At 52.2% G+C, this 22852-nt stretch overlaps 1 protein-coding gene across 1 annotated transcript; it reads left to right on the top strand.

The window, feature by feature from the left end:
* The first annotated feature begins 1705 nt into the window (after nucleotides 1-1705).
* C12H3orf70 (chromosome 12 C3orf70 homolog) lies at nucleotides 1706-22709 on the top strand. Its single transcript, XM_062005978.1, has 2 exons — nucleotides 1706-2020; nucleotides 19625-22709. The coding sequence occupies exons 1-2, from the start codon at nucleotides 1846-1848 to the stop codon at nucleotides 20179-20181; spliced, it is 732 nt and encodes a 243-aa protein (XP_061861962.1). The 5' UTR covers nucleotides 1706-1845; the 3' UTR covers nucleotides 20182-22709.
* The last annotated feature ends 143 nt before the right edge of the window (nucleotides 22710-22852 follow it).

Below are 22852 nucleotides of genomic sequence, written 5' to 3'. Positions count from 1 at the left end.
AACAGTTCTGCCTCAGCTCCAACCTCAACCTGCCCTGGGGCAACTTGAGCCTGTTTAGTCATGTCCTGTTATTCATTACTGGGGAGCAAAGATTGACCCCCACCTCACTGCAACCTCCTGTCAGGGAGGGTCAGAGAGTGCTGCTGTCTCACCTCAGCCTCCTCTTCTCCAGGCTCAACACCCCCATTCCCTCAGCCCCTCCCCAGCCCCTTGTGCTCCAGCCCCTTCCCCAGCTCTGTGCCCGGCTCTGGCCACGCTGCAGCCCCTCAGTGTCCCTGTGGCAGTGAGTGAGGGACCCAGCACTGAACACAACATTCGAGGTGAAATGTCATGTGTGCTCAGGGCTTCCCTGGCACAGAGATGCTGCAGGAGGGAGTGAAAGACTGCCCAGGATGGTGGAAAGGCAGTGTCAGAGCAGGCATGTGCTGGCTGCCTCTGTGTGTTGCCTTGAGTGGCGCCGGGGTACAGCGGGTGAGTGTTCAGCCCTCCCACTCTGGCATCTGGCCCATCTGCTGAGGCAGCCACTCGCCCCCACTCCTAGCAACAAAACAGGCTTCAGTTCAGAAGGGACCAGCAGGATCATTTACTGCAGCCTCCATTCTAACACAGGCCAGAGGCTTCCCCCAGTGAGCCCCTCACCATCCAGGTGGTTAAATTCCACCCTCCTGCACCTTTGCTTTGTGGGGAAAGGGTGCTGTGGGTGTGCAGGTGGGGAGTATTGTGGGAATGTGCATGGCAATGGGTTTAGCAGCCTGGCCAGGGGATGGGCCGGTACATGGGGTAGGAGCTGCTTACCTGTATGTGCTGTTTAGGAGGGACTCAGCCTTGTGCCTGGCTCTGCATCATTGTGAGCCGTGAAACATCCCAGGGCCAGCAGTGCTGCAGGGAGCTGCTCTGTGCTGCACATCAGGGATGATGGTCAGAGGCTGTCTGAAGTCTCAGTACAATCCTCTGCAGTCATGCCCATATCCTTTGCTTTTACCCCTAAAGTACACAGCCAGATGAAGTGAGTCCTACATCCAGCTCTGGGCTCCCCAGCTCGAGGGAGAGGGGGGACTGATGGAGAGAGGCCAGCGCAGGGCTACCAAGATGCCGACAGGACTGCAGCGTCTGTGTGGGGAGGAAAGGCTGCAGGACCTTGGGGGATGTTCAGATTGGAGAAGAGGCCAACACCAAACAAGCTTCTCCTGTGTTTAAGTGGAACTCTGTGTGTTCCAGCTTATGTCCATTACCTCCAGCCCTGTCACTGGAGACAACAGAAAGAAGTGTCACCCCATCCTGCTGACACCCACCGTTTAGGTACTTACGAGTGTTGAGGTGTCCCTCTCAGCCTTCCCTTCTCCCGGCTGAACAGCCCCAGGTCCCGCAGCCCTTCCTCGGGGATGCTCCAGGGAGGCGCTGGCCAGGGAGCGCCTGGCACCGTGACTGCTCATCCCAGGCTTGGCCAGGACTGGTCGCTGCTCGTGCACGTGTGCACAAGCTGCCGCCGACAATCGGCTACACCTCAGAACGGGTCAAAATTTACGGCAGGAGCCCGGGGGGCAGCGCTGGTGTCAGGGCCGGGCAGCGCAGCCCGCGGGGTGGCCGGCTCTGCCCCCAGCTCACCGCCGCACCCCGGCGCTGCGCAGCCCCGTCCCGGCGCCGGGCGGGGCGGTGCGGGGCGGAGCGGTGCGGGGCGGGCGCCGGGCCCTGCCCGCGGCTCCGGCCCCCGCGGCTCCGGGCGGGCGAGCGGGCGGTCCCCGCTGCGGCTCGGCGCCTTCTCCTCCTCCTCCTCCTCCTCCCTCCGCCGCCTCCTCCTCCTCGCGGCCGCTGCGGCGCGGGGGCTGCGGGCGGAGCGGCGGCGCCATGAGCGGGGCGGCGGCGGGGAAGAGCGAGAAGCTGGACGAGGCTCAGGCGCTGGCCCGCAGCTGCGCGGGCAGACCCGACTTCCAGCCGTGCGACGGGCTGTCGCTCTGCGCCACGCACAGCCACGGCCGCTGCTTCCGCCTGCACTGGTGCTGCCACCTCGGATGGTGCCACTGTGAGTGAGCGGGCGGGCGGGCGGGCGGGTGAGCGCGGGCACGGCCGGCTCGGCGGCTCCCCCGGCCGCGGGACCCCAAACTTCGGGGCGGTGCTGGGGCGAGCCGCCTCGGGGCCTGACGCCCAAACGCCCCTCGGGGCCGCCGGCAGCCGAGCGAGCGGGTCGTGGCGCTGGCCGGCGCCTTCGGCTGCCCCCGCGGACGCGGGCACCGGCTCCGCTTCGGATTGTTTTCCCTTTACAGCTTTAGGCTTTAAAAATCTTTTGAGCAGACAACTAAGCGCTTCGGGATCTAAATGGCAGTTACTGTTTCAAAATCAAGCGTCCATCCAACTCTTGCTGCAAAGGCGCCCGGCCAGTGTGATGCCCGCGTTCAGGAGAGCGCTGTGTCTGGTCATGGGCGCTGGGGCTGAGCTCTGGATGCCCAAACATCCTCGGATAAATAATTAATCACGTATCGCCCCGAAGAAGGGCCTTTCCAGCGGCGTGTGGGTGTGAGGGCAGCAAATGGTGCTGGAGATGGCACTCGGGGTGTGCTGTGGAGCTTACAGCCTGGATGCTCGGCGTTAACTACAGTTGGACCCTTACTTGAGGGTCGCTGGGTGCTGCTGAAAACGTCTCTTGATTCATGACGTCCTGTTCCCCTTTTAAGTCTCTCACCATCTCTCCTTGTGATTTAATCTCCCACAAGGATTCCCCCTCGTGTGCATTTTGTGCACGTTTTGCTTAACAGGTAACAGGACCTGCCTAAAAAGCCACCTCTGATTTGGAGGAGAGCTTCTGTCTGAACCAAACACACCCCCGAGGAATTGCACCTCGATTTGGGGTTCATTTGAAATAGCTTCAGAACAATGGGATTCTTTTCCATCAGTGCCCTGAAGGGAGTACTGGGCGGTGGCACAACTCGCCAGTCACCTTCTGCAGGGGGACAGGGATGTCTCAGCGGCATTTCATCGATGACACAAAGGCCCTCAAGTTATAACCTAGATAGACTTCCAAAATTTCCCTAGCCTCGGTTACTTGTGGTCGCCATCCAGATGTGTATGAGTTTATAGGCACTCAGAGACTAAGACTACCAGAGACTTGTAGGACCAGAGCTCAAAATGGTGTTACAAACTTGAGACGTTACCTGAAATCAGCTGAGGCTGCTCCTGGGAAGTCAAATACTGAGCTGGGGACACCTGGAGAATTGGCATTGTGGAGAAGCATCTGGGGATTAAGATGGTCGTGAAGCCAGAGTGCGTCAGCAGCAGGCTGTTGTGGTGGGAAATCCAAGCCCAGAACCCGAGCCTTCACTGGGGGATGCATTAACAGGAGTAGTGCCAGCATGCAATTGAATCAGTCCCTTCAGCTCAGTAACGATGAAACCAGACCAAAGGGCTTGGTTTTGAGTGTCGCACTTGAAAAAGCTGGAGGAGAAGTGGGGAGGTTCTGCAGGAGGCCACAGTGATCAGATTCGAAAATACGATTTACCAGGAGTTGCTCAAGGAGCTGAAAGGGGTTGCTTGGACTGGGAAAGATTGATGAAGAGAGGGGAGGTGTGCTTTGCAAAGTATAAAGGTAGCCCTGCAAAGCAAGCTGTGTTCTCACCCTCTACACGGACTTGGTTATTTCCTTGTGGCAGGGAAAGTTTGGGTTTGGCTATCTGAAAACATTTTAAATAGGAAGAGAAATGAAACACAGGAACGGAGTACTTGAGGAGGTGAAGAACTGTGGACCTTGGAGGCCTCTGAGGAAGGCTTAGACTGCTGTTTGTTAGGAGTTACGTGGAGCCTTCTTGGAAGGACCGCTTGGGATCCTGTGCAAGCCTCAGCTTTCCTGGGGCGATCCTAAGGTTTAAAAATAACAGCAGCTTTTACAAGCAGCACAGGCTTCCTTCTTAATTCCTCCTTTGCAGCTAAAGGAAACTTTGCTCCTTGAAACCACACTGGCAGTGAAGGAAGTCACATGCCTCATTGTCTTGCTTGACGTTCCAAAAGCTGTGAGGAAATGCGCTCCCTTCTTGCCCTCTATTTCCTCATGCAAATTTCAGAGCTAAGGATCTCTTTGTACCCTGCTCCTGCAGAGTGAGTGGGACTTAAAAGGGGGAAGAGTAAGGCCTAGAATGGAAAACTGTGTAGAGGTCAGAGATGTAACTAAACAGTGTTGGGTGTTATCTTCTAGAAAAGTGATGCCGTGATGCTGACTTGGGAATCCTTCGAAGGTTCTTGAAAGCAGTTTTTTGTGGCTCTTAAGAGCTGTATTGGGGTACAGGGAGCTCAACATCAATTAACGTGGCCTTTGAAGTATTGTTTTCCATCAGTGTCTGAGGTCCTGGGGAACATCAGCTCAGTTAAAGTGTACTTAGCCTGAAAAATTACAAAGGCTCACCGCTGCTGCCATGAGGAGATTGTCTCTTCACCTGTACTCAGGATCGTATCTGCTTACTTCAGCAGTAGAAGCAATTTAGTACTGCAGAGCCACTTGGCTACAGAAGTAATAATTGAGAAAGAAGCCAGTGTGAATTCCCCAAAGCCATTTTTGTTGGCATGCTCTGAAGTGAGCGGTGCTTTAAGCCTCCTCCTTACCTCCTGTGTTCCCGGGTCTGTGAAATGGCAAGAATAGCTGGCAGGCAAGATCACAGAGACTGGGTAGTGTACCCAGACCCCTTCAAGTGTCGTGGGTATTTCTTTGACTTCTGTGTCTAAGCCTGGCAGTTTATTTCAGGTCATTTCCAGTCCGTTTCAGGCTTGGTGGGGAGCAGATGTCCCTATGAGATGGGAGGTGGTTCTCTAATGTGCCCCTGTGCTTGGGGAGCTCTGAGCGTGGCCAAAACCTCCGTAAGCAGGCAACATGTGCAGCGGTGGTGGGCTTGGGGAGGGCTGGCAGGGTGCACTGAGTTCACTGCTCTGTGGGCATCAGGAGCCCAGGCAGCACTTCAGATTCCACTGTGTCAGGTGTCTACAACACCCTCCTCCCCAGGAGTCAACTGTCTCCATGTAGGTGGGAAGAGGGCTCAAGCCTTCGGGGTCCTCTTCCCTGCAGGGAAGGTGGTCTTGGCCCAAGAGGTGTTTTGACTTCAGCCCCAGAGTTTGTCCCCTTACACGTTTCTCTTGCTTGCTCTATGTCCTTTCAGCCTATCCCTGCGTGCATTCCCCTTGTCAGGGTGACAGCCCCCTGTTAACCTTCCTCCCCTCTCACAGCTTTGAGGGGTTTTGTTTACTAGATGCAAGTTGAGAGCCCTGAATCATTCAGGTCTGATTTTTCCAGAGCCAGGGAACATGTGCCAGACACAGGTCTACAGCAAGGTGTCTGCCTTCCTTTCCTCACCTCTGGATTCCCACTGGGGCTCTGATTTGCACTGATGCTGTTGCAAGGCTTCTGGTTGTGTGGTGGTACCTGCTTCTGTCAGAAGGGATCAGATCCTTGGGGCTACATCTGTCCTGACAGCAGGACTTGGGCCGTGTTTTGATAATTCTGCTTGCTGAGAGTTATCTCACTGGAGAAAGCATCAGCCTGGTACGATCAGAAGATCAGCTTCGCCCCTGGCCGATGCAAAACCAGGGTGTTCTGCTGCAACTGTGTTCATTGACTTCATCTGAATGTCTTGCATTATGTTAAACACTTTGCAGAACCCCTCTTGTCAAAGATATGAACAATGGTTCCACAATACTCCTTTCACAGCAGTTGCATCAATAGCAAGTAATTGTGCTACCTTCTGTTAGCCTTGCTGGGATTTCCCTTTATTCCCCCCCAGATCAGCATCATAAAAAGCAGCCTTTTACTCACTTGCAGCCTCTTGCATATCTTAATGTTGAAAAACAAATGCAGCAAGTACATCCCAGCTCCGCCTGACTCAGCCGTTCCGACCAGTTAGAAGAAAACAGAGCCCAGGTGAAAGCTGAGAGGTCTCCTGGTGCTCACAAGGGGGAAAAGCAGTTGCTAGGCTCAGAGCTGGAAGATGGTGGTAGCAGTCGAGGTTTTAAACCCAAGGAGCCGCTCCCCCCGGCCCTGAGCTGTGCTGTGGTGTGTGACACTTGCAGGTGAGCTTTAAAATAGCTTCCTGCTCCCTGGGGTGCGTCACGGGGCTGGGGCACTGTCACCCCGGAGTTTAGAGCCCGGCCTGGCGGGTTCTGCATGGGCTCAGGCAAGCTTGGCAAGCGGCTTTGGGGAGGAACACTTCTCTGGTTTTGGCTGTGCCAGAGCTGCTTCTGGGGATGGAGAAGCAGAGTATATTTACGTTTCTTGTTGACCCGCTGGCTGAACAGGGAGACGAGGCTCTCTCCTTGCTGTCGGAGCAAGCTCCAGCACTTCCTCGCTGCGGCTGTTTTCTGGGCATCTGCAGGTCTCCTGGTGCTGCACCAGCCCGTCCTGTGCTGGGGCTGTGGGCAGGCTCTGCTTTGGGGCTCGGGCAGGGAGAGGCAAACATGCATCTCCCACAGCTGCTGTCAGGGAAGGAAACAAATGTGTGCAGTCACTGCACCTGTGTGCACTCCAAGCAGATATTTGTTTCTTCTGGTTTTCCCTACTTGAAACACCAGTGGGTTTATTTTATAACAATTTTTAAATGAAACCATTCGTTTTCTGTGCCACTAAACTGGTGAAAGCACTCTGCTGAGGCCACCCTTGCTAATCAGCCCCTGCCAGAAAGATGTGGTGTTGTGTGTCATAGAATCACGGAATCATGATGGTTGGAAAAGCCCTTGGAGCTGCTGCAGTCCCAGCCCTGCCCTCACCCTGCCCAGCCCAGCACTGACCCACGGCCTCAGCACCTCACCCCACGGCTTTGGGATCCCTCCAGGGCTGGGCACTGCCCCAGCTCCCTGGGCAGCCTGGCACAGGGGCTCACACCCCTCTCAGGGAAACAGTTCTGCCTCAGCTCCAGCCTCAGCCTCCCTTGGTGCAACTTGAGGCCGTTTCCTCTTGTCCTGTCAATCATTACTTGGGAGTAACGACTGATCCCCCACCTCACTGGCAAGGAGTTGCAGAGGGTGCTTGTGTCTCCTTTCAGCCTCCTCCAGGCTGAACATCCCCAGCTCCCTCAGCCCCCTGCACCTCAGACTCATCCTCCAGCCCCCTTCCCACCTTGGTTCACATCACACCTCCTGCCTGTGTCCTGGCAGCATCTGGCTCCAGGCCTCATGTGCTGGTGTTTTCCCCTGCTACACAGGGATGTGTGCAGCATAGAAATAGCTCTGTGCACACAAGCAGCATTTCCGTGGCGTCTCTCCCACCTCTTGAGCGACAGAAGCTATCAGCAGGGGCTCTGACAATCTTTGAAGCACGTGTAATTATTCAGATCCCAGTCTGCCTGCAGGAGCTGTAAGCAGAGAATCAGCAAGGCAGCCTTTCTTTCCTGTGTCAGACCACTGGCAAGTGAGCTAAAATGGTTATTGAAGGTATTCAAGCGCACTGTGACAGAACTGGGGGGGTCTAAAAAGGAGTTGTGCCTCCCCATCAGCCTGCTTCAGCCATCCCTCCACGTTAGAGAAGCAGCTACAGCCCTGGTAGGGATCCTAAAATAAGCCCTGGGTTGCTCTTCAGCATTGCACACACTGTGGATCTCCAAAAGCCTTGGGTTTTGTGCTGGTGAGTTTTCTTTGTGTCTGTTTTTGGTAGCTGCAAATCTGCTGCATCCAGGAGAGCACCAAAGGGCAGCAGTGTACCAGTGCTTTATGTCCATCTCTGGCTGCCAAGGGGGACGTAGACTGGAGCTTGCCAGAAGAAGCCAGCGTGGCACTAGCAATGGCAGCTTGTGCTCTTCCACAGGGCAAAACTCCACCCTGATGATTGAATTGCTGGGCAAAAAAGAAAAGGGAGCTGTAACATGGTGATGTTTTAAAACCTGAAACTATTTGGAGCAGCTCATCCATTTGTCTTTGTGGAAAACTCTTGACTAAACAGGAGCAGAGCCGTGGGGCTGGGGACTCGAGCTGGGAGGTCTCTCAGTACGTGCTTGTCTTGGTGGGAAGACGATGACAAATCCTAGGAGAAACAGGCCTTTTGCTATGAAAAGGATTTGAACATCCACCCAGTTTAAGTCTATGCATCTGGGCAAGATGTGCCCAAGCAAGGCATTATGCTGAGCACCAGGCAAGAGCAGCAGAAGGGTGGGTTTTTTTCAGCTTGTCATGGGAAAAGACCTTGAGTGAGGATTTGCTGCCTGTGGCTGGGTGGGGGCTCCTCTTCACCCATATTTTGAAGAGCTCTGATATTCTAGCTTCGTTTTACTAAGCTGTACAGAATGAAGAATGTCAGCTTAATACATTCTGAAGTGGAACTCTAAGGGAAAACACTTACCTGCCAGGTTTTATGGAGACACCGTTCTGGGCCTCGACTGTATTTTGTCGCTCTGGTCTTAGTTCTAATCCACAAACCACAGGATGAATGTCCTCTTGATGCTGTGCTGCAGAAAGACAACCCACATGTGTAGATTCATCATCCTCTGTGGGAGCATCAGTGCCTTTGAGAGAACCTGCTGGCATTCATTTTGAAGTCCTTACTATAATGCAGTTAATGTTTAGAGACGTGCATGTTCCGTTGTTCTTAGCAAACCTCCTCATATCACTTAAGAGAAATAGAGCGTGGATTCAAGTCCATCTTGTAGGGCCAACTCATCTGTGCCTCGTCCAGGATTGAACAGAGATCAGTGCACTGCCCAGAAGTCTGTTTCTCCATCCAAAAGCCCTGGGAAAAGGGGGCCTTGTGCATGGAAACACTGCCAGCCTAAAGCCCTTGTTTGTCACGTGTGGCTCTGAGGCTGGGATTCCATAAGCTGTCCATCCATCTGAGGTCTGTGGTTCACAAATAATTGTGTCTGCTTGCTCAAAACTTAATGACTGCTGCCTCTGAGAGTTGCAGGTAAATGACATCTCTAGAGCTGCTTGAAGGGTTAACCTCCCGTTTTCATGAAGTCTGCTCAGGACCAGCTGAAATGAAAGAAGCTGTGGACAGTTCATTAACTTTTTGTCCCATCAGCTGGTGGGGTTGTCTGTGAATCCAGTGTGTAGTGAACAGCTTCTTGATGCAGGCTGAGCCTCTGTCCCTGCTCAGAGGTCTTCACTCTGGCAAAAAGCTTCTGGCTTCAGCTCAAAGATGAAACCTGTGTGGGAGTACAGTGCCCGTGGCACGTGTGGCTCCCTTCCTGACTCTGCATGTGAGGAAACCCGTTTGCCAGCTCGAATCTGTGAGGGTGCTTACTCCAAGCCTCTAAATGCAGAAGTGTATGGCTGCAGTGCCTTCTAACACATCATCCTTACTCTTGTGGTTGCTGATGGATGTTTTGAATGTCTTAAATTGCAGCCCATGGTCACATCCTTGCATTGCCTCAGAGACAACCTGAGCCATGAGAGTGTCACCGTCGCAGTCCCTGTCCCACGGGTCTGCAGAGCTGCCCACACGCTCAAGGCTCGCTGCATGCTCTGCAGAGGGCTTTCAGGTACCTCACATTTCCTGGCAGCACCTGTGTGCTCATCAAGGATTTGTTTTCTTGCCACTCTTGTTGATGCAACCAGCAGAGCTGGGCTTGTAGATAATGGACGTCCCGGGGTGTGTTTTAGGTGATGGCTCTCAATGTAACCAGCTGCCCCACGCTTCCTGACTCAGTCCCAGGCTGGTAACTCAGTGCTGCACACTGGTGAGGCTACACTAGAAACTCTTGTTTCTATAAGAGACAAAAAGCTAAATGCTTTACTCACAAACATTGTGAGGTGTTCCAGAATGATAGCTGGGACAGTGTGGGCTTAGCTGTTGAGGGATGGCACAAGCATATACTAATGTAAAAAGCTGGCTGACAGTAGATTGGATTCCAGGTAGTACATATATATATGTCTCTATGTGCATGTGACCTTGTTTTATTGGGTTGTGGTTTTTATTCCATGCATTTCTCTGTCCACAGGATACAGAGTGCTTTCTCATAATGGCTTTGATTCTTCCACTAATCAATTTTTATGGAGTGCCTGATCACTGAATTCAAGAAACGCCCTTGGTGCAATTTAGAGATGGGTTTCTTTGCCAATAGATGGAAGCAGAAAAAACCCAAAACCCACTGGGAAAGTAAAAACTGATTGCTTGGCAACTGGGCCTTCTTTCTAATAGCCCCTCACTTTAGTCAGTTGGAATTGATACATCATCTGTGTTGCAAAACAATTTCAATGAGGCATGCATTTGTGTTCTCGTTCTCTCTGGTGGCTGTGGAGCTGGAGAGCCCACATATGTGCTCTCAGAACTGCTTGTTTTGGGTGGGTACTTACACTCTGCTGTGGTCCCCTCACTGCTCCTTCAGGCTGCCTCATCTTCCTGCTGTCAGCCTGCAGTGGCCTTTGCCTTCCTGTGCTTTGTTCATCCTGAGCCACATTCCAAATGGCTGCACTCACCAGCGCCTCTGGTCCCTGGGGAAAGGTTTGGACACCAGCAGTTCAGTTACAGTAAGCTGATCAGCTCTTGCAGTCCTCTTGCATTACCCCCACTGCTGGCAGGGCAGGCAGGACGAGGCACTCACATTGGTTGTTGTTTTTCCTTCCTGCACCACCAGACCTTGACGTTCCCCACACGGTGCTGTGGGATCTCAGTCCTCTCAGTGGGAAGCTGAGCTTTCGGCTCTCTGCCAGTATTCACTTACCCTGGCAGTGCTGAGTTTGCTCTCACCTGTGTGGTGCAGGTGCTCAGAGCCATTTGCCTGCAGGGGCACCGTGGGACCTGCCAGCCCACCTCTCTGCCTCCAAGGGTGGTACTTGAGCTCCATTTGTTCATGCACAGAGCATTGCTGGATCCCACAACCCCTGAGGGAAGGGCTGACACCTATAGCTGCACACATCAGCTCCGTGTGGTGATGTATTCTGACTGTAGACACACAGAATAGTCCTTTAAATTCTCCAGAAATGGGTTCAGCAGGGGCCTGTAATAGAAACATGAAGAGTGGTGTGAGTGAAGTATGAATGGAAACTTGCATAGACAGGCACCAGAAGAAACAAGAGGAGTGGAAGTTAAAAGAATGGCCTGTATTGATGATTCAGGACACTGTTCCCAGCAAGGAAGTTAAGAATGTGGTGGTTGTCAAGCCCAGAAGGCTTGTGCTCTGATAAGGCCACAACACAGATGACTCATCAGGGGGAGACCCTGGACTCTCGAGGACAGGGAGGGAGCAGCATGGGCACAGACTGTCACATAAACCATTGCTGCTGCTCTCAGCCCACCAGGAAAGCAGCCGTGGCCATACAGAGGCATCTATTCCAAGCTGCAAAATCCAACCTCCTGCCACAGCTGTCCCTCTGGACTGTCTCCTGAGGGTCTTTCTTGCACAGTAGAGTCCTTTGGAGAGGACTTTCTATTCACCCAAGAGCTGTTCTGCTGACTGGAGAATTCCCAGGCTGATATCCCCACCGCATCGGGGGGCTCACGGGTGCAGTGTGTCCTGCACACCCAGGAGATGACTCTGACTTGTCTCTCTGGTGCCTGTGATAAGTCTGTACCAGGAAATGCCTTCCTTTTCTAGGTAGCTTCTGACACTGATCTGTCCTTATCCTCCTTTGTTACCATATCAGCAGGCTGGCTGGCTGCACGAAAGCGCCGGGATGCTGAAGCTTGAGCAGATGGTGCACAGGGATGCTTCTGTACAATAAATATTTAGCACTAAGCTGGGTGGGTTTTTTTTCCTATCTTCCCTACTGAATTTTAAAATTACCCAGTGTGAGTTGGGGATAAATTTTTTTCAGGGAGATGCACACAGAGTGGCTGTTCTCTCCTTTGGGGATGGCCTTGTAAAAGTCCTGTGCTTGGGGCAGGGGGAGGTTCTTGTAACGTGGCCTGGGGCTGTGCTGGGGCTGGGGGGAGCAGCATTGGGGTGTTACACCTCACAGGGACTGAAAAGAGCAAGTTGCTTTCAGAAGGCACATGGGGTGCAGAGTTGCTCATTGCATTTGGAGGTACTCCCTTACAATGCTTGGTAAGCAAATGTGGCCCCTTTAAGAGGGTTTATGGAAGTGTGAAACATTTCTCAGGCTCCCGGGGTTGCTTTTTCTTTAAGTCTGGTAAATCCATGTAAGAAATGAGAGGAAAGAGCAGGGATGATAGAAGGAAGCTCCAGGGTCTGTTTGCATTTAAAAGTTACCTGCTCTTAAGTGCACAGAGAAGCCTGCATGGCTTTGACAGCTCACAGCATGTGTGATCACGATCCTTTTTGTATCTAAACCAATTCAAGACAAAAGAGCATTAAAATACAAATTTGATGAAGAAAAAGTTGCTGATGTTTCTTTTACCTGCCTCTTTCTTGGTTTCCTGTGAAAAGCTTGTAGCTCATCAAGTCAAGGGCTGTCACAGCTGTCTCGTGCTGTACAGCAGGGAGAGGGAAGCCCTCTCACCGTGCTGAATCACTGCTGGGGCAGCCACTGCAGAACCACCACTGTACTGGCTCTTTCCTGTGCCTGGATGAGGCTTGGACCAGGATGGATCTGTTAGTGCTCTGATGTAGGTGCTTCTGTTTGTAATGACACACTTGTGTTAGGTCACAGCCTGTTCATCTTCCCTGGTGCATTTCCAGGCTGCTAAGGTCCTGTTGCATCATGGCTTTTTCTTTTGGGGGGTAGCTAACTGGTGCTGCTTTGCAGAGTTGGCTTTTGTCCTTAAGAGTCTCTTTTCTGATCCCTTACTGTTCCTTCTAGCTATCCAGAAGTACTGGAAAAGTGCAGGATGCTCTGATGGCATTCCCCATACTAGAAATTCATCTGAATACTCTCAGTGCTTTATCAAAGTCATTTGGAAGGTGCATAGGCTGAAAGTACCACTTGCATTAAGGTGTTGCATCTCTTTCTCTATGAAGCTCCCTCACCATCAACCAGCATTTTAGTTATGCCTCATTATAACCACCAATAGCACAGTTCAGCTCTAATTGGGTTTGTACTGTAAATCTGACAGTGCCCCAGCATCCTGAAATACTTTTCCTTTCCTCTGGTGGCTTATTCCAGGTCTCAAGTTCCCAGCACAGCCCATGTTTTGCTAGATGTGATCCAATAGCTCCCTCCATACAATACAAGGAGTGGAAAATGGGTGTGCAGTGATTGTTTTACGTGTGCCAGCTGTAAATGTGCTCCCAAGTTTCTGCTTCCATTTGTTCTTGATCTTGTTGTTTTACATGTGCCAGCTGTAAACAGAAGCTACCTGTAGTCCTTGGTGAATGTTGAGGGCTAGGGCAACCTTTGCAAAGGTTTGTTGTCCCAAGCTGGGTGTATCACTGGAGAGACAAAGCACAGGGACGGCAGGGGCAGGCACTGTGTCTGCTGTTGCAGCCTGTGGGGCTGAAAGGCAGCATCCCAGTGGAGGTGCTCAGACTGGTATCACACTTTCAGGTGCCCCTTCTGCTCTGCTGCATACTCTGCAAAAAATAAAGGTATGGTGGGAACCTCAGGCAGGCTCAGGGTAGTGTCATCTTCCAGGTTAAGAGCAGTGAGCTTTGCTTTAGCCTAGAGAGGACAGAAACCCTTCACCTGCCCCGACTTTCTGCTGTCAGTGGTGAGATGATACCTGTTTCCTTTCCATGCCACCCTCTGCCCCAGGGATCTGAAAGAACCAGCTGAGTGACAGTTTACACATTGTCCTTGGGCTACTGTGCCAATCCAGGCAGCAACACACTGCTCCAGCCTGTGGCTGTCATCACCTGTAAAACAACTTCATTTAGGCATCAGAGGGGTGTGTATCCAGTCAGCTCTTTGTGTGTGTCTCCTTGGTGGCATGGCTAGTGTGTGGTTTGTAGGTCTTCCCTAAGCCTGCCTTTTACTCAGTACATCATGAGCTGGCAGATGGGCTGGGGCAGAAATCTTTGTCCAAGCAGCTGTAGGGGAAAGAATAACACACTAAAAACTACTTTCAAGTTTCAGTTACAAGTTGTCTGAACGTCTTGCACACAAACAAATATACACAGCACCTATCCCTGACTTGGACTCTGAAGGACATTGCAACTTACAGGGCTGGTTATTGGCAATAAACAGCCTTTCAAGGTAACACTGTGAGACACTGAAAGTTGAGGCTGTTGTGAGAAACCTCATCACTGAAAGATGGATTTATTTACTCCTTTCTAACATGCCAAGCACGTTAATGAGTGTCAGAGGTAAAGCTGGGACCAAGGGAAGCAGAGAATCAAATATTTAAGCAGCACCTCTGCTTATTTCATGCTTAAGTTGTTTTGTATTAGCCATGGAAACTGCTGCTGTGTCTGTTTGGTGAGGATGCATGCAGACTGCTCAATTAGCAAAAAGCCACAGAGAAATTACCTCAGGGCTTACTCCTAAAAGGCTTGTCTTTGGGGTTCTTTTTGGTAAGCCAGAGGCACTATAATACAGCTTCCAAGCAATCAGTCAACCCCATAGTTCTGGTAATCACTACCACAAACTGACTTTATATATATATAAATTGTGCAAGCTGCCTGAGTTTGCAGGAGATGTTCAGGTCATGGTAGAGCTCACTGCCCTGCTGGATGCTGCCTTACCTGCTGGCAGGTGTCCCTGAGGCCTGGAGCCAACCAAGGCTTTGGCAAACAGCATCCATCCCACTCGGCAATCAAAATCATACGTCTGTGAAGAGAGAAGCAGGGAGATGAGCACTGCCCAGTACTTATTGGCCTCCTTGGAGATGTTTGGAATAGCTGTTTTGCAGTTGAGTGTGAGCTGTGGCATGTGCTCATTCTCTGGAGGATTCGTGTTCTTTAGACTTTCACAAGGGTCAGCTGAATACAGAAGAAATGCAAAACCAACCAGTCCTTAGTTGTGCACCAGCTGCTGTCTGTGTGTGACTGGGATCAGACAAAGAGGTGCAGTGGTTATGGGGGATAAGGCTTTGCAAGCTCTCATGGATAGCTGAGACTTACCCTGACACTACTTTTGGCAGAGCCTAGTTTCACATCTCCCCAGTTAAAACATCCAGGAGAGGATCAGGCTCTTAATCTCCTTGAGGAGAGGAGGCTGTGGGGAGACATGATCCATCTCTACAGGAGGTTGTGGTGAGGTGGGGGTCTGTCTCTGCTGTAATAAATGACAGTAATAAATGACAAGAGGCAATGGGCTCAAGTTTCCCCAGGTGAGGTTGAGGCTGGAGCTGAGGCAGAACTGTTTCCCTGAGAGGGGTGTCAGCCCCTGTGCCAGGCTGCCCAGGGAGCTGGGGCAGTGCCCAGCCCTGGAGGGATCCCAAAGCCGTGGGGTGAGGTGCTGAGGGCTGTGGGTCAGTGCTGGGCTGGGCAGGCTGAGGGCAGGGCTGGGACTGCAGCAGCTTACAGGGCTTTTCCAACCAAAAGGATTCTGTGATTCCCCTGAGCACTCTTGCCATAGAAATGGATGCTGCAGAACCAGAACTGAGATGTTTCTCCACAGAGGCTATTACAGTGCTTGAGAGCTTCCCCAACTTGTGTACAAGCAGCAAACTGCTGTTCCCAGCCTCTGGAGCTGGATTTTCAGGCACATGTTTGGCACGTGCAGTATTTTTCCTTCCCCAAGCCCCTGCCTTCCACATGGGCAGCAGTGTCAAGTGACCCAGGAAACAACTTGCACTGCAGTGTCTGGTCTGGCATCTGTATTTGTGCAAAACACTGTCATTTACAGGAGCATTCATCAGCACAGACGTTCTTCAACTGACTCAGTTGGAATAAATAGGCAATAAATGTCGTGCCAGCATATGGAAAGGAATGTGAGAGAATGTGGAAAGAATAGGTGCTGGAAACACACTTTTATCAGAGACTTCTGCCAGCTGGTTAAAGGCAGCAAAAAATACTGCTGTTTGTTTCAGAGGCAGTTCTTTGAGACCAAGAGGTATTATGAGAGAACTCAGGGACTTGTGCTTTTGGGCTGACTTTCTGTGAGAAGGCCATCCTTACCAATCCTGCAAGCTGCAGGGCTGTGTGGGGGGATGATATTATTTTTACATCCCTGCATTTATTTCTCACCCTGGCTGATGCATTTACAGGCATTACACAAGGTGAGGAGTTGTAACTGAAGCACAGCTTTGACTGTGAGTCAGCTGCCAGCCCCAGCAGTGAGCACCAGCACCCCTTGAAGAGGTACCTGGTCATATTTTAAACTACAAGTTTCATCTAGAATAAACAAACTTGGCCCTAAAACTACCTGGAACTTAACAAGCCTGGTGCCATCATGCTAAAGAAAAGCAGAAATCAGTTCAGGTAGAAGAAGTCTCTTTTTTTCCCCTCTTGGGTGATTCCTGCTTTACCTTGGCAAAGCTTGTCCTTGGAACAGGAGGAAACTGTTTCAGGTGCTGGGAGGTCACCCAAATGGGATCTGAAAATCCTGGTAACAGAATAGTCACTGTTCTACCCTGAAATTAGTGCCAGTGGGGCAGTTTTGAAACATGCAGAGACTTACCCCATGCTGCTGCAATGGGAAATCATCCAGCTGAGCTCCTGGGTAACACCTCACCTGTCCCTCCTGCCACTTTTGGGGAAAAAGGATTAAAAAGTGCAACTGGTGACTCAAAGCCCCATCGTTCAGTGGCTGTGCTGTGAGCTGCCCTGCCTTGAATCCCCTGCTTGCTTCTCCCAGCAGCCTCCTGTGCTCTGCCAGCACGTGCTGGCTGGCTGAAGTAACAGTCTCCTCCAGTTGTGCACACACCTTTTCTTTGATCCTGTTAAGATCTTCACCACTTTCTCAGACACTTCAAATAGAGGTGGCACGAAACTGAGTTGAGGGATTATTTTGTGTGTGTGTTGGTATCTGGTTGGCAACAGAAGGGAACAGGAGCCCACACAGCAGCACTCCCAGCACACTGAATAAATCCAGCTGTGTGGTTTCAGGCTATGGTGAGCTGCGTTTCACGTGCTGGGAGCTGGGTTTTATCAGACACCACAGCTCCAGCCACTGGTCACCTGTGTTGCTTTGTAAGACAGCAGCATATTTCATGTCCTCTCCTTTCAAGAGAGAACAGAGGAGGAGAGCAGATGGGGGAAGATGTGGGCTGCTGCTGTTAGAGGGGGTTGTGATGGGGAGGGCTGCCCTCCTACCCCAGGGAGCTTCCCAGAGACGTGTCAGCAAGAGCTGAAAAAATGCCCATGAGCCCTCATCCCTCAGTGACTGCCAGAACCAAAATACCTGTGCTGCTGCCCCAAAGGGCACTGCAGGATTACGAGCTCTGCTCTGCCCGTGGCTGAAGGGTTCCTTGTTTGATGCCAGCACTTAACTCCTCTGAGGCACAGCAACCTTAGAAACAGACCATGCTATATTAAAAGGGTGGCAGGCAGAGAAGATGGCTTTGTATTTTCTGCCATCCAGCCATCATCAAACAGGAGGGGAGAAGGCCTGTCTTGTTTACACAGAGCTTTCCAGGGGTCATTATCCTTCCTCAGAGCACAGTAAAAACCAAACCAGATATCTGAGGGGAGCTGGTCAAACCTAGTCACAAAATGTTCTTTTCCCCTGCTGCTCAGTGTGACTCAGGAGGTTGTTCTCTCCCATGGCACCAGAGGACTGGGTTTTTCTCTTCAGGGTGGCTGGTCCTTGACCCTCTGCCACCAAAAATCGTAACCAAGAAAACCCTCCCAAGCAAATGACACCAGAAAGCTGACACTGGTTTATTAGGGTGCAGGGGAGGATTCTTCTGGCATGCACACCCAGTGACCAAAGCACACTCATTAGATACATGGAGACTCATAGAAATGTAATACATCCATCTACTACTTTTAAATACTTGTAAGGATCTCATGTCTCAGTACCCAAAGGGTGGGTGTCGGGAGGATGAGCTGACACTTGGTTCTGTAGTGTCCAGTGACAGGACTGGGCTGGACATCAGCTGGGACACAAACAGCTCCACTGGAACACAAGGAGAAGCTCCTTTGGTGCTGAGCTGAGGGAGCCCTGGCCCAGGCTGCCCAGGGAGGCTGTGGAGGCTCCTTCTCAGGAGGTTCCCAAACCCACCTGGACACGTTCCTGTGCCCCCTGAGCCAGGGGAACCTGCTGGAGCAGGGGCTGGGCTGGATGAGCTCTGCAGGGCCCTTCCAGCCCCCACTATTTGATTCTGACCTTGTGTGGTTGTGTAACTGCCTCCTGCATGGGTAGTGAATGTGGAGAAGGTCTCTGGTGGTAGCTCAGACTTTGTTTTGTCCACGTGTGGTCACAACTCGCCACTTTTCACTGTCTGCTTTTGTCATTCAGTCAGCAGAAGCTGGATGCTCAGCTCTGACTGGCACCCAAACAGCCCCTGAGCACTCAGCCTCATTCATCCTGCTTTGCAAAGTTTACATGGAGGGCTCTTTCATTCTGCTCTCTGTGTGCTGACTGCACAAAGGGGGTTTCTTCCTTACAAACACTTGCTGATCTTACCTCTCAAAGGGGGTCTGTTCTTCCATGCTTTGTATCTTTGGTATCAGTTCTCTCCTGCTTTGCCTGCTTTTCCACACCAGCACCTCCCTGGGAGCTACAGACGTGTGGCAGGTCTCCTCAGAGCCCAGCTGGCTTCATTAAGACATTACTGCCTTTCTGCTCCTTACTGGAGAGCTTCAAGCATCCAAACAGCCCTTCAGTGCTTTCATGCTTCTGCCTTTGCAAAAGCAGTGCTTGCAACTCGTGCATCAAAACTCTTGTGAGAGCCTCCCAACCTCCAAGTCTGCTGGAAGTTTGTGCTTTCAGAGCGTACAAGCCCCCAGGGAGACATGAATCTTTCAGAGGCTTCATGCAAATCAAATGCAGCCTTTTAGTCTTGGGCATAGCCTCAGGTTTCTCATTATTCCTAACAAAACACTGATTTTCTGCCCTCTTATTTATTTCATTAAAGATTTTAAGTTCACCCTTGGTTCAGCTCTATGTAACCAACATAATCCTGTTTTCTTACTACTTAACCAGATAATCAAGATGCCAGAAGCACTTCTGTGGTTTGGGAATCCCCTGATTTTTCTGCCTTAAAATTCCAGTTGCAGTCACGTGCAAACCTCTTGTTTGAAGACTGAGAAACACCTCATGATGTAGCCCCCAGAAGAAAAAAACCAACATGGAAATGCATCCAGGGAGACTCGTGACAATCTGGAATAAATTACTGTGGCAAAACCACTGTAAGCTAGAACTGCTGTGTGTGTGCTCAGTGGAGCTCTGAAGTCTCCCAGCATCTTTTTGGTCCTCTCTCGCTTAGAAAGAGGTGTGGGCAGGCTTGCTGTCTGTCCCACTCTGTGATGCAGTTGTGCTCCTGGGAGCTTGTTTAGTTCTAGAGTTAGTGATGTGTTGGAAGAAGGGGCAGGGAGAGGAGTGGGACTGGGGTATGGTTATGCTTACCTCTGCAGTATTAGCATCACAGAATCAGAATCTCAAGGGCTGGGAGGGACCTTGAAAGTTCATCTGAGTCCAACCCCCCTGCCAGAGCAGGGACACCTAGAGCAGGGCACACAGGAACTCATCCAGCTGGGGTTGAATGTCTCCAGAGAAGGAGCCTCCACAGCCCATCTGGGCAGCCTCTCCCATCACTCCATCACCTCAACAGGGAAGAAATTCTTCCTTGTACATCAGGAGAGGACAAAACATCTTGAGGCCACTGCAGCTAGAGCAGGTGTTGCCTGGCAGTGACAACAGCCAAGGCCAAGCGTCCTGCCAGGGCTTTGTTCCCTGACTTCCAAGATAACAAGCTTCCTGTGCTGCCTCTGTGCTTCCCCCACAGGTAAATACGTGTATCAGCCCATGACCCCCGTGGAGCAGCTTCCCAGCACCGAGATCCCTGTGCACCCCCGGGAGTCCACCAACACCATCCAGATCTCCGTTTCGCTCACCGAACACTTCCTCAAGTTCGCTCCCGTCTTCCAGCCCCCCCTGCCCCCCGACTCCCCCCAGTTCTGCACCATCACAGACCTCTTCATTGACAATTACCGAGTGAAATGCATCAACGGCAAGATGTGCTACGTGCAGAGGCAGCCCCCAGCCCTGCCCCACAAGGTCAAGCCCGAGGAAGCCCCTGTTGGCAATGCCTTACTCACAAAAGAGAGCAATACACCAAAACCGGCTCACTGCTCGTCGCCTTCCAGCTCCGAGGACTCCGGGATCAATGCGGTGGGGGTTCACTACGTGGAGTCGTGTGACGAGGACACGGAGGGGGTGGCTGAGCTCAGCTCAGAAGACGACTACAGCCCGGATAGCAGCTGGGAACCAGATGAGTGCCCGCTCCTGTCACCCTCCCAGTGCGAGCTGGAAGTGATCGAGACTATAGAAACCACGGTGTGAGGCGAGCAGCGGGCAGCGGCTCGGTGCAGCTCCCACTCAGTAATGTTGCTTTTGTAGGATTTCTATTTTCTGGGGTTTTGGGTTTTTTCCTGACAATCTCCTTCCCCCTTCCCCGCTGTACTCGCTGTTTCAGACTCCTCACGGGAGTGCAGCCCCTGGACTTGCAGAGTGGTGAACTCGCAGCAGCCTGAGTGATTCTTACCACGTTCCCAGCCTGATCTGATCTCTCACGCCTGCACTAAGGCTGTGATACACCTTCAACTTTCCTGGCTGAAACAGGCCCTTTTTCTCGTCTGGGTTACGTCCCAGTGAGGTGTTTCCATCTGTCAGGATGTTTGCAGGGGGCCTTCAAAGCACAGAGGGGAGTCAGTGCAGCACAAGCGAGTTGCCCTTGCTCCTTCCCAGACAGCTACACGAGGTGTGTGCTGAGGGGCCCTGTGCCTCTGGCTGTCCTTGCGCCTTCCCCGGCCTTTTCTCTCGTGCTGGTGCCACCCTCAGTGAAGGCCACGGGCCAGCAGCTTGGCTCGAGAACGCACAAAGTGCCTCCAGCTTTGGTCCAGGCTGTGCCCCGAGCCACGGGTGCTTAGGTCAGGCTCTGAGACCTCCCGGGAGCGGCGCCAGCTGCCCGGATCCAGCCGGCCCCTTCTCTCGGTGCATCTCGGGAAGGGGACGTGGCATCTGCAGCTCAGCAGGAGGGGGAGCAGGCAGAGATGAACGTGGTGGTCTACCCAAAGCCACGCCAGAGCGGGCTGTGAGAGGAAGCGACTACCTCCAAACACACTGACACCATCCTCCCTCACCTTTGCCTGCTGTCTCCTCCTGGGCTGCTCGGTGCCGGCCACACGCACTCAGGACCGAAGGGCCTCGGGGCCTGCAGTCTGCCTGAGGAGCAACACCCTTGTAGAAAACCACTTTTAAAAAGAGAAGTTTTCTCAGCCACACCACTGTGTCAGCAGAGCCTGGGGACAGCGTGGAGGTGTCAAACACAGCTCGAGGCCGGGCACGGGGCACGGGGCAGCCTCGGCTCCCCCCGCTTTGCGCCTGGTTCCAGAGCAATTCTCAACAGCAGTTTCCTTCAAGGGCTGGTAAGAAGGAGCCGATGGGTTCAGCTTCAGCCCTGCGTGACAAAAGCAACCCGTCGGTCCCGGCTCTCGGTTGGCCCCCATCAGCTGGAGTCAGTGATAACTGATTAGAACAGCGTTACTGCATTCGTGTACTTGCCGTTCCTGTCTCAGAAGTCCCTGGTGAATATGAGGCTGTATAGATGTGTACAGTTGTAGTGACTGATGCTAGATTATAGTCTGTGCTATAGGGTGGCTCATCCCTCTCTCACTGTATCCTGACAATGTATTACTGATTTATAACTCTTTGTAATCCACGTCCGTAGGAGCCGTTTGGGCAGCAGTGTGTGTGCACACACAGTGGTCACCGAGGAATAACTGTCCTTCTCAGACTTGACACTTTTCAGACAAAACCAGGTTTTCTAGCTTTGATGACTGAAGAAGTGCAGTGCTTGTGAAACGAGGAACTGGGGCCACGTTCCCACGAGGCACCTGAGGACACTCTGGTTTGCTGAGGGCGCTTCCACGAAGGCCGCAGTAACACGAACCAGGAGTCGATTCCCTAAGGGCCAGGTCGTCCTTCTTGGTTAACTCGAGGTTTCTAACAACACTTGAGTGTCTTTTGACCATTCAGACACATCCCATAGGTAGTCAGGAGCATTATATATAACCCCACCGCATTTATCCACATTTAACCTTTCAGCTGTCATCTGAGTGGAGAGCTGGAGCAGCTCACCCCTGTGCCTGACCTGTCTGAGCTGTCTTCCCAGGGGCAGCTTCTCCTTCCCAGGGGCAGCTTCTCCTTCCCAGGGGCAGCTTCTCCTTGCCGGGAGGACGGGGTGGGCTGGCAGACGCATCCTCCCAAGGGGCTAGTGCTGGGCTGCCTGGCCAGGGTGCTCCTCGCCAGCTCTTACTGCGGGTGCCAAGCACAGGGAAGGTCAGCAGGACCCTCTGACTCGGTGTGAGCTCACCTTGTTGGCAAACAAGCAGGAGCTGCCTCCTCCTGCTGTGGGCTGCAGACAGGGGCTGTGCTCACAACCACCTGCAGTTGGGTCTTTATGACCAAGGCTGACCCTGAGATCCTGTGGCCTGGCAGGTTCTGTCACTGTCAGGATACATTCTTTCTTAACTGTAAGTAATTAGCAATATTTACGAGCTGTGAGTGTGTCCTACCCGGGATTTGTTCAGCTGTCTTAAGCACAATAAAGCTGCCTCTTCCTTCTGTTGTACATGTCAGTGGAGCAGCCTGGTGTGGGCCAGGGCTTGTCCTGGAAGGTGTTGCAGCAGCACAGGGGCGGGTTTCTCGCTGTGCTCCGTCACACCCCCAGCTCAGAAACACGCTGGTTCTTTCCTTTGCACAAACACTGGTGTAGATGTTGCTGTAAGAGACATGCCCTGGGCTCGTTGCTCCACTCTGCCAGGGAGAGGTGTGTATATTCCCTCTTTAATAAACACTAAACAACTCAAGTTCTGCCTGTCCTAATTAACTGTGTCTTCTCCTTTCTCCTTCCTGGAGCAAAACAGTCTGACATTTCCAGCAAAGGAAGGGTCACTTAGGGCTTCAGATGGCAGCACCTGAAATGCACACCCAGTGTTAGCCTCCCCCCCAT

Source organism: Colius striatus, chromosome 12 (assembly GCF_028858725.1).
Source record: "Colius striatus isolate bColStr4 chromosome 12, bColStr4.1.hap1, whole genome shotgun sequence".
Taxonomy (NCBI): domain Eukaryota; kingdom Metazoa; phylum Chordata; class Aves; order Coliiformes; family Coliidae; genus Colius; species Colius striatus.
Note: the sequence above shows the minus strand (reverse complement) of the source record. Positions and strands in the feature narration are given on the sequence as shown.

Excerpts from the sequence above, each read along its gene's own strand:
- C12H3orf70 (XM_062005978.1), top strand. The coding sequence starts at position 1,846 with ATGAGCGGGGCGGCGGCGGGGAAGAGCGAGAAGCTGGACGAGGCTCAG. Across the intron at positions 2,021-19,624 it reads CCACCTCGGATGGTGCCACT|GTAAATACGTGTATCAGCCC; the intron begins GTGAGTGAGCGG and ends CTTCCCCCACAG.